Source organism: Sturnus vulgaris, chromosome 2 (genome assembly GCF_052056855.1).
Source record: "Sturnus vulgaris isolate bStuVul1 chromosome 2, bStuVul1.hap1, whole genome shotgun sequence".
Taxonomy (NCBI): Eukaryota; Metazoa; Chordata; class Aves; order Passeriformes; family Sturnidae; genus Sturnus; species Sturnus vulgaris.
In genome coordinates, this window is record NC_142244.1 from 58293254 (window position 1) to 58309105 (window position 15852).

The 15852-nt window shown below is 36.2% G+C and overlaps 1 protein-coding gene across 12 annotated transcripts in view; it reads right to left on the reverse strand.

The window, feature by feature from the left end:
* The window catches only part of LRCH1 (leucine rich repeats and calponin homology domain containing 1), a 116183-nt gene that overhangs the window by 56124 nt on the left and 44207 nt on the right, over positions 1-15852 (reverse strand). For 11 of the 12 annotated variants that reach the window (XR_015801473.1, XR_015801471.1, XR_015801472.1 and 8 more), the window contains exons 2-3: positions 6397-6541; positions 3390-3516 (exon numbers count right to left, since the gene is read on the reverse strand). Coding sequence is in view for 6 of the 12 variants with exons in the window: in XM_088159677.1 (XP_088015803.1) it covers positions 3390-3516; positions 6397-6541 (272 nt within the window). In the remaining 6 variants the exon portion in view is untranslated. Of the gene's footprint in view, positions 1-3389; positions 3517-6396; positions 6542-11988; positions 12007-15852 lie in introns of those variants that run through there. The other variant, XR_015801474.1, reaches the window with a different exon arrangement.

Sequence of the window (15852 nt, forward strand, 5' to 3'; positions counted from 1 at the left end):
TCTATTTTGTTCTCACCAGATAGGCCATGTCCTGTCATTACAAGGTAATTTGTCAAAATTAGAGAAATGTAAGGTTTTTACTTAACATTTATTAAATTAAGGAAATTTAACGTTAATTTCTGTGGCATGAAAGCAAAATCATTAACTGTTTCCCTTTGTTTATGGCCTTAAACCAATAAAATTCAGCATGTATGTTCAGCAAGATAAACAGAAGAAACATTAAGGTACTCTGACTCCATATAAACCTATTTCTTCAGACACACATGGAAGTTTATGCAAGCCATTCAAATTGAGGCAAACTTCCTCCTTACATAACTTTAAACTCGGGACTCCTGACTGAGCCATGATTCCTAAAAGCACCTGTGTTCAGTCAGAACTTGTGACACAGAAACCATACTGAACAGTGAAAAGAAACTACACGGTACATGAGCACATGGATCCTTTTAGGAAACAGCAGGCAGAAAGTCCCACATGGTCAGGCTGCTGTCTCTGATGAGATGAATGAGGTAAAGGACATAAATCCCAGGTGAGAAATTTGAAGGTTTCCAACATGAGATAGGAGCATCCCAGAGATGGAGAGGGCTGTCATCTGAAGAAGGCAGAAGTGCAATACTGCTTGATAGGATGGAGAACAGAATTTTACTGTACATCTGATAGTTTTGGGTACAAGTACTGAACCATCTCTGCCTAATTACTTTTCCTTGGCAGAAATTAAGTTCCAGATTATCTTCACACTAATTTTGTGCTCTCCTGGCTGACAGTAGAGGTGTGATTAAATTAAACATTTTTTGTGCAGCAAATAAAAGTAAATTTCCCAACCAAATTTTTTGCCAAATAATAGCAACGTATTTTGCAGGGAGAAAAATGTATGTTACAAGCACCAAAGTAAGTTAGCTGTCAGAAGCCTAAATTTAAAAGAATATCTGAAAGTTTTCTGCATGCCATATCGGTGTTAATTCTATGCCACAGGTATGAAATTCATAAAAATACATACCTGTAATAGGAAAACCATTACCCACCCCATTTTGGAGGATAGAAGGGAAAATGTAGAGTTTATTGAAAAGCTCTAATTTGCAGCAAATTATGCTTGTATCATTCCACAGTGACTACAGGGGTAAATTTTGAATTAAAAAGGTAGATAAAAAGAACCCTTTGCTATGCACACCCAGATCTCACTGCATGCAGCTTGTGAAATATTTGGGGAACTTGAGGTTGCTCCGAAATGTCCTATTGATAGGAGAACTGCATGGAGCCAGGTGGCATCTCAGGGTCAATCTCCTGACCCAGGCCAGCAACAGCACAGTGTACACACCAAAACAGCACTCCCTGCCAGGGGGCTGGGTGATGCTGCTGCTTGAATCTCAAGCTATTCAGGCTGGCATTGCCCTCACACAGCTGAATTTTTTTGTGTAACAACTGCAATATGACTTAATGTTTTTTGTTTGTTTCTTTTACTCATTTTAGAACAATGATCACCTTGTTATCTAAAGTGCTTTATATTATACATGTCAACACAGAACTCCACTCTCAATGCTACCACTATTTGCTTTTCCCAATACATCATAGTTATGTCATTTCCAGTTAAATAGTGCAACTCATTTCACTAGAAATGTACCAAACACACATGGTGGCATCAAACTGTGTCATCTGAACAGACTCACGCTCAATTTAAGAAAAACTTGTTTTTCATTCAGCCCCCCTTCCCAATGCCTAAATCACAAAGAACAAGCATCAGACCTTCTTCAATTTTCATACATCTTCTAGGCTACCAAAGTGACATGTAGCTAGAGCTCTCGTATTAAATACTTTAAGAGCAAGAATTGTTTTACTCTTCATGACAAACAGTAACATTGAAACTATAATATAACTAGAAAGCAATATTAAAATCCAGAATTCCAGAATTCAAATACATGATATGCTTGAACTAAACCAACCCAATATGCTTTGGGTATAATCAACATTGTTTTCAAGCTTTTAGTTTTAGTAAAAAGTTTTTATTAAATTTAACTTAAATTATTTATAAAACTGGAACCATCATTTTTTATCATGTCTATTTTAAGCACAACAAAAACAGCACTATAACCTAACATATTTTTAAGAATAATTAAATCAGAACCATCTGTGTAAATCTCACTAAACCCATCATACACACACAAAAAATTAAAATATTTGTTAAGATAAATTAATAATGCTCACCAAACAAAACAAACTTGATAGTCTTGAACTCAGTCATAACTCAGAAAGGAAAAGCTAACTACTACCCCTGCCATCCTCATCAACAGCCATATCCATTATCATGTATAACAGAAGCCTGATACCACAGCATGCTGTTCAAGAATATGAGAAGGAAAAAGGCCCACAGTTGCCACTTCATACCACCTATGAAGAATCAATAGCAGGGTTGGGGCCTCAAGCAAGGTTATTAATTTCTGTAACATAATTTACTGTAGGAACTACTATTATAAAAACAAGAATATGATAAGAAGACACTTTCAGGTACAGAAACAATGTCCAAGGTAACTGCTGTCAGTGGAGATACCAGCAGCTGGAAGGAAGTTTAAATCAGTTTTTTACTATGCATAAACTAGCAGTGTCACAATGCAGTTTATTTGCAAATTTATATCTCAAAAGGTCAAAATCAATAGAAATAATCAAAACACTTATCATAAAGAATTCAGAGTCTCAGCTTACAATATATAGCAGAGGAAGATAAAGGGAGATAAAGGGAAGCGTATTCTTATCTATATTTTCCACAAATGTGCAATTAAATCAATTTTATGCTATAGTACCAAATAAGTTTTGCTTTTTCAGACCATCACTGACTTGACAATATATTCTAAATGATCTTCTGCTCGTAGAATCAGTATTCGTGTGGACAGCTTTGAAAACAAGAGCATAATCGTTTTGTAGATCTATTTAGACGGGTGTTCCAGGAAAGGAAGGTTGCATGACAAATGTAGTAAAATAAAATGAAAATAAACTGATAAGACCATCAGTATCAGGAGTGGAATGCAGAGTGGTAAGCAGACAGCAAAAACACAGAGAGGAAGCAACAGGGGGATACAACCTTACAGAGCCAGAACTTAAGAACTTGATACAGTGAAACAGGGAGCCAGGGCAGGCAGTGAGCAAAAATGGTGAAGATTAGGAACTTTGAGTTTTGAATGCACTGAGGGCAGTGATGTTATTTAAAAGAGTCCTGAAGAACATAAAGGAAATTCTTATTTTGTTGCTAGCTAACACACTTGAGAAGTTAAAAAAGTAAGTTTTGCAAACTACATTATACTATTAAGCAGTTGTTCAAATATTTGTGAAAAGTGAATTTTACTGCTTCTATTTAAACTCAAAAGAAGTCAAAATAAAAAGTGAAAAAAAGATCAGTAACATACCAATTCCATTAACTGTTTTAGCTGACCTATCTCTTCTGGAAGAGAACCTAGCTTATTGTTACTTGCAATTAAGACTCTTAGAGGAAGACCACACAGGCAAGCTGGCAAAGAAGAAAGCTGATTTCGACTGCAACAAAACAAAACAAAAATATTAAAACCATCAGTGATGTACTACTGTTCTACTGTATATTCACAGAAACTCTGAGAGCTGCAAAATTTCTTCATTTTCATGGGTCATATTTTATGCAAATAAAATTGAAATTTTCAAATGGCAATCATTAAGAAGACATTTGCACATCAAAAATACCTGATTATTGACTAAAAATATTGAGGAATTTGCCACTCTGGAAAAAATGCATTGTATCAGTTTAACAACATTGTAACTAATCTGTTAATCACACATAGAACAGCTGTTCCCCTTCTTAATGAATACAGGAAAGTCAACTGAGACAGTATTTTGCAAGTATTTAAACATTCCTGTGATTTTACATGCCATTAAAATGAATGCCTTTTGTTACAGCTCAAAGACAAATATATAAATCACAGACAAAATGGTTATTTTCTCGATTAATTTAAAGCACATTTATAGTTGAAGATAACTTGGTACATCTTGTTCTCTGGTTCTGTGCTATTAACCCAGGTAAATACAGCAAAAATTTCCGTAACTACCAGTGGTTCATTTTTTCCCAAGATTCATAAGCTAGAGCTTAAAGATGACAAATGTCATGACCCTTTGTGATGTCCACAAGACTAAAATCAGTGAGTTGTAGCTCAATTCCCAGAAGAAATTTTATGCTCATCAGAATAACATAGTATTTACTCTCTCCTAGAATATTTAAAAGTTTTCTTAAAATATAATTTTTATGATTTCTAGTGACTACTAACCTGTAGTAAAACAATGAACAATAACTTAAAGTGGCACCCCAGTATAAACCATTTTAATTAGCTCCTGTCTACATGTTAAGGCTTCAGAAAGCAAAGATAGATGACTGAACTCTGCAAGCACATAGCAAAAAAACTGTCCTGTGTAATTTCAGTAGGAGTTGCAATATTGAGGTGAAACAAAAACAAACAAAAACCAAATTCCACAAGTTGCAATTTCTTCACCTGCCAATCCAGCAGTGTGCTACAAAGCTGCATAGAGAGACACATATTCATGCTCCACACAACAGTCTCAAAATATTGTACAAAGGAGACCACCATCATATCTGTTGCACACACCAGGATACAGACAGATATCAATATCCCAAAGAAAATAAAAATTAGAAGTCCAATTACTAATCAGCAGCAGGTGAAAAATACCTATTGTGGACGCAGTTTTCTTAATTCTAGTGTCCTTACAGAAGGCAAAAACACAACTTTTTCAAAAAATTACTTGGAAATAGTTTTTCAAGTTCTAAAGAACTCAAATTGAGGAACCTTAGACTCTAAAACAGTAACCCTATGCCAGAGATCAGACACAGATAAAAAAGTAAGTAAAAACAACTTTCAGACTCCACAGAACTCAGAAGTAACCCACTAAGAGATAAGGAACAAAACATAACCAGGGCAAGTGAGTAATAAATCATCATTAGATTCAAAGGAATTTCTTTAAATAAAACATGAACAGTATCCACCAAGGCCCAAAGACTATATATAGATCTCTTGGCATCACTTTCTAATGCTAGTCAACATATGGGCTCTGCTGGTAACAGGCAGAAATATATGCATTTTAAAACTATTATGTATTTCTTGCCAAGAAACAACGTGGTTAGAAAGTCAAGAATGTATTTCCTTGTTCAGACTGTTCACTACGTCCAACTAACACAGGGAAGGGAACATTCAAGTGAAGAGGGGATTTTAAACTGAGAAATGTCAGTTACTTAATCAAATGAAAAAATTCCTTTTATTTTGTCCAATTTACTGTCATATGTGATATAAAATCTATTATGGTTTTGTGATGACTCAGACAAATTCTATCACTACCTAGAGTCCTAATTCACGGTTTCATTAAGTTCTAACCAAGTTAATTCTAATTCCTAAATTTACCAATGTTTTATGTATATTCAATAACTTAATCCAGTATTAAGTTTTTTTATGTATATCTAACAGACACTAATTCAAAATCTCAAGTCCTATTTCTTGTATGTATGCAGATACTCAGGACACACTATTCCACTTCAATTTTTAAGAGCCAAAATAGTGTTCTACACTGGCCAAAACTGTAGTACAGTAGCAATACAGACTTGAAAAAGATCTTAAGTGTTGATAAAACTGATGATCAAACCTTCATTCCCTGAATTTAAAAGGCCAAGAGCCACTTCATCGTCTACTCAGACCTCATTCTTGCAAAGACCAGACTGTTACATCTTCACTATTACAATTTTTATACCTTTAACTGCAAAGAAAATTCCACACCTTGTTCCAACTGAAAAAGGGCTCACCTGCCCTCCATCAAGAGCACATATGCATTCAGCTGCACTTGAACTAACAGCAATTCTCTGTACTGATTATTATTCACATAGATTTTGCCTGGAAAGGAGGCAAAGATGTCTAATTTTTTGCCACTTACTCCTAAAAAAGACTGTAGCTAGATTTCTTTCATAATATGACTATGCTAGTGATAGATACAGTTCACACCCTTCCATTCCATTCCCCATAGTGAAAAATATAGATCCTCTGTCCCTCTATTTTTAACTAAAAAATGTATGTCAAGCTTTACAAAATTTGTCATCAGAAGTGAATTAAAAGAATACAACTGTGTGGATGTGATGAGCATTCTGGATTTGTTAAAAGATTAAGGGACAGAACTGGATTAATGTTGCTTGGTTTTCTTTTAATAATTATTTTTAAATTTAGGCATTGACGATGCTTCATACAGAACTGTCTCTGCAGCCAATGAGCTTTTGCATTACCCTTTCCAGTAACATGAAAAAATGCAGTCAATTGTTCCAGAACCTTAAAAAGTACAAACACAAAAAGCTTTACATATTTGCAAATAAACAAAAAGTGGCAAAGATAAACTTACCTCAAATTTAAGTAAGTTAGCATTTGCAAGTTTACTATGGCATCTGGTATAACTTTAATACAATTGTGGTATAGATTTAGTGTTTCCAGTGACACAAAATGGCACAACTCCGTAGGAACTTCAGTTAACCGATTCTTGGATAAATCTGAAAACAGGAAAAAGAGAGAATGTACATTTTTGAACCATTACAGAAGCTGCACTTTATTAAAATAAGTGAATAAATGTAATTTACAGGGAGACCGCAAACTAGATCAGTATCTTTATCATGCAAAGTAAAGCTAGTGCAAACTTGGACAGTTTTGAAATGGAACAGGCTGCATATAAAAGAGCAAACATTCAATTAGGATTTATTTGGTCTAATAAAAAGTAATTATTTGCAGGACTCAATATGCTGAGGAAATAGTTGCAAGAAAATTCCAAAGCTCATATAATACACCCAAAGATCTAGCCAATACACAGGCATCTGCAAACAATGACAGCATTGAGAGAAAACAAGCAACCAGGATTATATCTTTAATTTCTTTAAATAAATAAATAATTCAGGTAGTTCTTCCAACTGACTTGCATTTCCTGGCTCTAAACCATTTATAAATAAATGCTACCTAAAGAAACTGTGAAGGTCTTCAAAAATGGATTTTATATAAATACGTACAAGACAACAATGATGGATTACAATCCTCTAAGCCACTACTTGTACCCACAGGACAAAAGCTTTTGACTTTTGATTAGTTATTCATTCTTCATTTCCCATTTTAAGCACACAGACACAAAGGAAAATAAGGAGGAAAAAATGTTACTGAGCTTTGTTACTTAAGTACCATTGTATGAAGAACGAGGCATCCTAATACTGATGTGAGCTCAAGTCATAAAATATTAGTGCATGCCAGTATTCAAGTGCATCAACTGAGTTCAAATCACTGTTTAAGTAGTGTTGCAGAACAAACATCTTATCCTCAGAAATGAAACAAATGCAACCTACCATGTCACCAGTCAGATAACCTGACCTGAAGAATGGTCCTGTTAAGTGGCAGGAACAGGAATGTCCCTATGCAAAAAGTGAAATGTCTGATGGTAAGGGAAAAATATAACTTAATGATCTCCTCACTTCACTGCTGCTATTTTAAGCCTAGTGCCTCATCATTCAAAGCTTATTTCAAAGCTTATTTAAACTTAATAGGGAAAAGCAGCCAAAGTATGGATTATTTCCACAGTCCTGATGATCTGTCTCCTATCTTTAGGGCCATAAATCATATTTTTGTTTTTTGTGAACAAATAGGTAGAAGTCTGAAAAATTTTTTAACTTCCTTTGAAGTTCGTGGTGCAGAAACACAGCTTGAATTCAAACCTATCACCAGTCAGAAGGTCTTATTACTTTTGTTCTTGTCTCCTGCAATGCAAGCTGAAATTCAGCACATTCTATTCTTGTCAGCCTCCACTTTGCTTCATCTCATTGCTTCCAACAAGAAGTTGGTTTCATTATTCCATCCCCTACCAAGACAATTGTGATGGCTTACAGGCACAGTAACTGAGAGCAGCTCTGCTGACCCTAATGGTACCGTGATTGAATTGAGCACCTCGACCAAAATTATTCACTTCTAAGTTACTATACAACAGCAACTCTGATTGCTCTGCTTTCTCTTACCAGGTTTTGCTGGTGGTTAGATGTGGCATCACCTTAGCTTCTTTTCCCTTCATTTCTTACATCAAACATAAAGCAATTCCTGCTGACTCTTACTACTGTTTCAAAGCAGAAGAAAGCTCTTCATTGTTCCTCTGGTTTAGTGCTTTAATTCTCTACTGTTTTCTGTTTATCCTGAGAGCACTTGTTTACCAGCATGGCATTCCAAAAGAATTCTGCTGCCTTTCTAGCTATGTTTATTATCAGATATTAACAGAAGACTGCCATGTTGTAACTTTTTGAATCATGCAGAGGCTATTCATATTTTACAATTCAATTGCAAAAAAACCCTCACTTTTTAAAAATCATTCTTTTCTGTGGTGACATTGCCAGGAACATCCTGCTCACTTTCTCCTTTGAAGTGGAAGGATCAGCAAAATCCAGGTGAGTGAAGTGAACTCTCTGTCAAGGGTGAAAACAACCTTTATAGCACTAGATGGAGAGTAACAACCCATCCTTCACCTGATCCCTCTCCACTGAGGCACAAATCAAAACCTGTGAACCCTAAAATGTTACTTCTTCTCAAGCTCCTAAAAGAAGCAGTCTGCCACCTTAACTCCCTCTTCATGCCTGTTCTCATTTATCTTCACATCAAATAAAAGACTGCTGCCACAATATTTGACTCACTCTTGAAAAATGCTAGTATCTCAAAAAAGCAAAATGGCAACTAGATAGACCCTGCTCCTAAAACAGAATTACTAACACAGTTAAATGCCTTTAAAATATTTTTTTTCATTATTTATTGCTATCTTTTCTTCTCAAGGTTTAAACTCTGTTAAACTGATGAATGAAAAACAAAAACCACACAGATCATAACAGACAAATCCCTTCCTGTCATCCATAGGACCATGGGTTATAGGACACACTACGTGCACAACAAAGGAAGTCAATTATTTGTTGCTATCTAGTTATCACAGCATGATAATTTCAACACTTGTATCTACTGTTCCTTCCTAAATAATTATTATGATGACAACAAAAATAATTTTAAAAAATATAATCTATTCATAGTATAAGGCAGAGGAATAAAAACTGCACATTTTATTTAAACTGTTGTAACATAACAGAAAAAGCAGAAGTTTGTCACTATAATTTACTGATAGAAGGTATCATTAATAGGAAATCTGAATGTCTTTGTGGAACACAGTACTGGAATGGAATCTGATATACAGAATGCCCATCACATTTTTAACTAGTGGTGAAACTTTTGCCAAAAAATAGACCTCCCTGATCATATGGAAGTTAAAGAAGAAAACAGATTGCTTTTATACAATCCTAGATAGAATGTGAGCCTCTGAACACGATGCAGCTGTGAAGAAGGTTTAGCAGCTTTCTGCAAACTCCACACAGGAAAGCACATGTTGCAAGAAACTAAAAAGAAAACAGCCTGCATAACAGTTTTATATCTTTACACCTAACAGGTTTTGTACTTTATAAGCCCATACAAATATGTAGAGAAACCTCTGAAGTTTACATAATTATTTTTATAATACTTTATGTGAAGGTATTTTTGCCTCAAATTTCTGCATCTTACAGTAAGTCTGTATAGAACTCCGAGTTAACCTTAAATACAAGTTCTGGAATAAAACACAAAGGTTAAGACCTTAGGAAACAGCAGAACCTTTTGAACATACTGAGAAAAAACAGTATGCACATATCTTGGTTTTGTCACCATTCATAAACTTTCTGAAAAATATTTTGCAAACACATTCTTGGGTGATTTACGGAAAAGGAAGACTGCAGAAATTACACTTTTCAACAACTAGTGAAAATACTTTTAAAGTAAAGAAACAACTAGCTGGCAAACCTTTAGTTTCTTCCTGCAATTCTTTAACTTTACACTTCCCAAATTACTAAGCTACACATCCCCCTTACATCACTAACTTGAAGAATAACACTTCATGGTAATTACTAATAATGAAGTTACTGTACAAACTGGCTTTTGCTGCAGAAATGAAAATGAACAGAGGAATGAACTTCCTGGTGTTTAAAAGAATTTGGAACAACTTGCTTATACTACACAACACAAGAGAGATCTAAAAAATTTATGAATCTATGATAACACAATGACATTTCATGGCTGCCCAAGGCAGTACAGGTAGGTTTCACCTGAGGTCATTATTTCCTGTAACTTCCATTATGAAATAGCTGACACAAATATGAAACAATGGGGCAGGGGGAGTCCACGCAATGGAGTGAGCTTCCTGTTACAAATTAAATACACCATTCATTCATTATTTGTGACATCAAGATATTTTCAAACTACATCTGGCTTTACTTCATCTTTCCCTGCCAAGAACAAGTTTGTTAGAACTCCAAAATAAAGTAACAGAACACAAAAAAATAAGCAAGCCAGTTTAGAAAAATATTAGGTGGATTCTTGATCTTTAAAAGAGTCAGCAGAATTCTGGCACAATGACATGGCTTTTGTATGAGAAATGTTACTATGTTGGAAGCCAGACAGGAACTACACAAAATAAGCACTTCCTTAGCTAGGAGCTAACAATAAAAAGCAAAAAAGTTCACACTGGCAAATAAGCATTTAACAGAAGACTCCAAGCCTTGTTTGGTGACAGACACACTGCATGGCCAGGAATCACGCTGCTATTACAGCAATAATTACTGGCCCCCATCCCTGCAGCAAAACCTTTTCATTCCTACAGCTCTGACAACCTCCCTCACAATGAAGAGCCACCACCGAGTAGGATCTTCCTGACTTCACACTTTACAGCCAGATAACCAAGTGCCACTATGCATATATATACACTGTATATAAAAAACTGCACTGCAGAAACCAAAATAGTTTTGTCAAAATATCCAAAATAATATTCGAAGTCAGATAGTTACATTTCTTTTACTAAAGCTACTGAAGTGCTCCAATTTTAATACTTTCCAGTGATTAATGTATCATTAAATATCATTTACTAAATTAAAATTGCACGCTATTCATGGGAGAACTAAACAACTTAAGAATTTAAATTTTAAAAGTAATTCCTTAAACAAATATGTACATGCACAACTACATCATAAATCTTGACAAAGAAATCAGTTTATTAAAAAGAAGTGATTTGCAAATTTCAGATGTTAGTCAAATTCGTTATAAATTTATGTTTCTAGCACTCAAACTTGCAATAGACAAAAACTGAAATTGTGCTATAAGCATCAATCCACCGTTGAATAGGAAAAAATAAAAATTACCTATCTATATATATATGAAATCTGTATTTGCTATGAAGTTCTGAAATCGAGAAATTGAAAGGGAAAAAAGTCGCCCAAACAATCTTAATTCCAGCCCACTAAGTTCCTTTTTTTTCTGCAAGATTCAGCAATTACTGAAAAAAAGACAGAAATCATATTTGACAAGGAATTCAAATAATTCACAGTAAAAGCCTAAAAAAAGTAAGTTCAACCCTAATTTCATCATGCAAATAAGAACGTTAGAAAATACATAAAGAAGTCTATAAAGGCATAACCACATGGAGCTCCTCCTTTTATACTGTAAGCTCCCCACAGTTTTATGAGGCTTTGAGGAAGCTTGCATTTCCTCATTAGCAAGGTACAACTTCATTGGGAACTGAAGCCACAACACGGCACTGTAACTTGGACGCCTTTTAGAATATCTCCTTAAAGCTGCTTCAGATCTTTGGCAACGCTGTTGCCCACTTTGGCAAAGAAGGCAAGTCATCTAAAGTCAGTACAATTGCACCTATGAGAATCAATCAAATGCCAATGCTCTCTAAGGAAGCAATTACTTTGGTTTAGCCTTCCCCCCAAATGGTAGGAAAATCCACCATTCCAGAGACAAATGCTATCCATTAGTCATGAAAACATTAACAGAACTATGAAGTGCTATGTACTTTTAAGACATGCCCTACAAGTTGCCATTATCTCCATACTCATGGCACGATCCCTACCTGCCTTCTCCCTTCACCAGAATTTATGAATAATATCCTGGGTGTACAGCTAGCTTTTACTGCAGTCAGCAGCTTCTAGGACTGTGATGCTACATGAGTGAAAAAGAAGCAGCAGAGACCTCCACTGCCTCTGGCATCAAATGCATTCTGCTTTACTCATGAAAATTATGCCAAAAAAATGCATGGCATTTCTTCACTAAGAAACATTTCTATTTCAGTTATTTAGCAAACAGAATAACAAATAACAGAAGACAAAGACCATTCAGTAAAGTAAAAAAAATTCTGCTTTTCTATTAGATAAAAACATGACATAGTAATGCACAGGCTCAAAGTTTTTTTTTTCTGAAAATACAACTTATATCAGATTGAAAAAAGGGTACCTCTAATGTTCATTCCTAGCAAAGCCATCATTACCGATCCCACAGTATGCAACAAGAGCATCTGAACATTGACCAACACTGAGTCCAGATGTACAGCTGCTGACTCAAAATATGTAGAAAGTGCATCTGTCTCACGCAGAAAGACATAAAAACATACAGATCTTGCAAGACAAGTATTTTGAAGAGATTATGAAGCCATCTCATACACTTGGTAAGCACTACTTTTAGCACTGTCAGCATGTTGTCCATTTCCATCTGTCTCCTATTCATTAATTTAAGAACCGACATTAAAAATCTCCACCTCAAAGCCACAGATAAATTAAGATTACACTAGAGATTTTAGGAAATTGCAAAGTGATCATACATATACTTTTGTATCCACTTTTCTTTTAATCATTAGATTTAACACATCAAAAATTTTTCCTTTACCACTATAATAAGTGGGCAAGTTAAAGGGCTAATATAGAGAGGAACTAAATGGGAGATTTAGAGAAAAGGGGAGAAAAATCCCGACTGAATAAAAACAGGCTGAGAGCAGTAAATTGTAGAGCCTGGCAGAGATGTCACCACTAGAGGGGGCCCCGATTTCACAGACTCGGCCACCACCCTGCAAGGGTGTTTCTCCTTTTGCTTCTTTCAGAGCCCATCCCCAGCGGATGAAGGGGGCAGAAACAGGAAGATTCACATTAACACCACCCCGGACACTCCTGTGAACCTGTCACATACCACAGCTTTCAAAAGATTACAAATGTGGCTGTTCAGTTGCAACCCTTACTGCAGGAAACAAACACGTACACTGATTTCCAATAGGGCTAAGTCCTTAAAAACAAAGTCTGAAAGTCACATTGAACTACTTTTCCCCAACCTTCACTCAGATGATGCAAGAATGTAAGGCATCCTTGAACGCTCTGTAGTACAGCAATAGCAACGTTTGGCCAAAATGATGATACATTTGACAAAGACCCTGCCTGCATCCCACCCCAGCAATCCTTTTTTATTCTATTCCATCCATCACTCCACAATGGAATACACAGCTTACTTTTCCATGGTGACCTGCAATAAAGTACAGCCAAATGTAAGAAACATGCATCCTACATTTTTTTCTCAGGTAGTGCACTAACTAGCCCCGAGCAAACCAGCAGCATAAATTGGCTCTCCCAGTGATCCCAAAATTTTGTGCAAGCATCACTGTTTCCTCTGTGTGAAGTAAGAGGGGAAGGAGGGAGCAAAATGCTAGCTCTGTGGCACACTCCAGTTCCAAGGAGACAAAATGAAATTTCTCTGCAAGAAACATGTTCAAAGGAGTATCACAAGTCTAAAGGAATAAAAACAAAAATGAAGGTTACTATAGTACTCTGCTTCATTATTGTACCTTCTTTTAGATGACAACATATAACATTTAAATTTCTCATTTATCTTCTATTTCTTCCTCTTTAGGACAACAATGGTTTGGGGTTAAGATTATGAGAAAAAAACCCAAAAAACTGTTGGGAGATTAATCTGGTGTGAAAGTGCATAAGACTCCCTAAAAATATACAGTAAAACGACAGGATTACGCCTGCAGACCTCCATGTGGGTGCAAACAGACGTGGACTGTAGTGGATTGACCCTGGCCAGCCACCAGGTGCCCACGCAGTGGCTCCATCACTCCCATCCTCAGCAGGACAGAGGGAGAGAACACAAAACAAAAGCTCCTAGATGGAGATAAGAACAGGAGAGATCACTCACCATCATGGGCAAAAAACAGACTCAGCTTGAGGAATGTGATTTAATTAATTAATTAATAAGAGAGGAGGGTAATGAGAAAAAATAACAACTAAAATCACCTTTCCCCTTACAACCCTTTTCCAGACTAAGCCTCTCTAAGGATTCTCCTATTTCTCTTCCAGCTTCCACGTCCCTCAGTGATGCAAGGAACAGGGAATGGGAGTTGTGGTCAATCCATAAACACTTAGTTTCTGCCACTCCTTCCTCCCCTTACTCCTCCCCTACTCTAGGACAGGTTCACCCCATGGGATACAGTCCTTCATTAACTTCTCCAACACAGGTCCTTCCCACAGGCTGTAGTACTTAAAGAACTGCTCTTGTGTGGGACCTCTTGCCACGTGAACCCCATACAGGCACCCAAACACTTGTATTATGAGATGGAAAAAAAGTATCCGGCAACGAACATGTTCTATCAACTCAACAACCATTAATAACATCTGGTATGAAACCCACTTCATGGCCCATGAATAATTCCTTCTCCCACGCCTTCCGCACAAGAGGGAGGATACAAGTAATTAATTTTCACTCCTCAACAAACAACCAGCCCTAAGAAGGATCAATGGATTGTATCCTGCTAGTATTGTACACATCAACCCGAGCAGCACAAATATTTCAGGTGTTTTCTCAGACACAGCAGCAGTAAGAAGAAATCTTCATTCAACTCTAGAAACTTTAAAAACTGCCATCTATCTCCCGTTTTTAGCCTTTATAGTAGGTTGATTCAGGGCACTGGAGAAAATAACTGAAGTGTTTACATCATACACTATCCAGCTGAATCCCTTTACGGTATGGAACTATATTTCCATCATCTGTCTGAACTGCTCCTACTGGCACGTGAAAGAAAATTTCACAGTGAAGACCCACAAACAAGGGCAGGGCTTACACTATTTGTTTCCAAAGAGAAGGCAGGGAATCTCGATACTTGAAAAGTCTTCAAGATTAGTTTCTGCCACCAGAGATACACTTTAATTATTAGCATGGAATGATGAGAGATCAGCTAAACTGCAGGCTATAAGGGGGACTTCCAGGTATATTAGACATGTCTAATAGAACTAAGACTTGTATTATGAAATTCTTTTCTGAAGTAAGAACAGTGACCACTACTTTCACCAAATTCAAAAGAAAAGTTGAAAAACACATAAATTTCATTTGCATGTATATAATTGTGCAGGCACACAAGCTTATTTCAGTCAATCATCTTCTACCTATTGGAGAACTGGAAAATATATTAAACAAACCCAGGAATTACATTCTATCCCAAAGAAGGCAGTGGATCCCTGAACATATATCTTCTAGTACAAATCTCTTGTTTCAGCCACAGAGATCTTCTTAAAGCTGTCTACTTTAGAAGTCAACACCTTTCATCTTCATGGGGGAATTCCACATGATATTCTCAAAACCAGCAGGATGTAATCTAACGGTCTAGAACCTTTTCCAATCCACAGACAGCATTAAGAAGAAAAGCTGAATGCAATGTCCAGGTTTGTTTTTCACTCCATTCTCTCTTTTAATAACTATTATTTATTTTTTATTGTCAGTGTGAAGAGAGGACACTGTTTATGCTATGCATTATCTGCTTCAGTGACCTGCTCAAAGAGGAGTTACCTCACACCTACCATCTGGTGTAAGCAGCACATAAACCAATCTCTGTGAAGTAGCTCACTTGCCTGCACTTTGAGGATGATTATTTTTCACACCTGACAGATTTAAACACTAC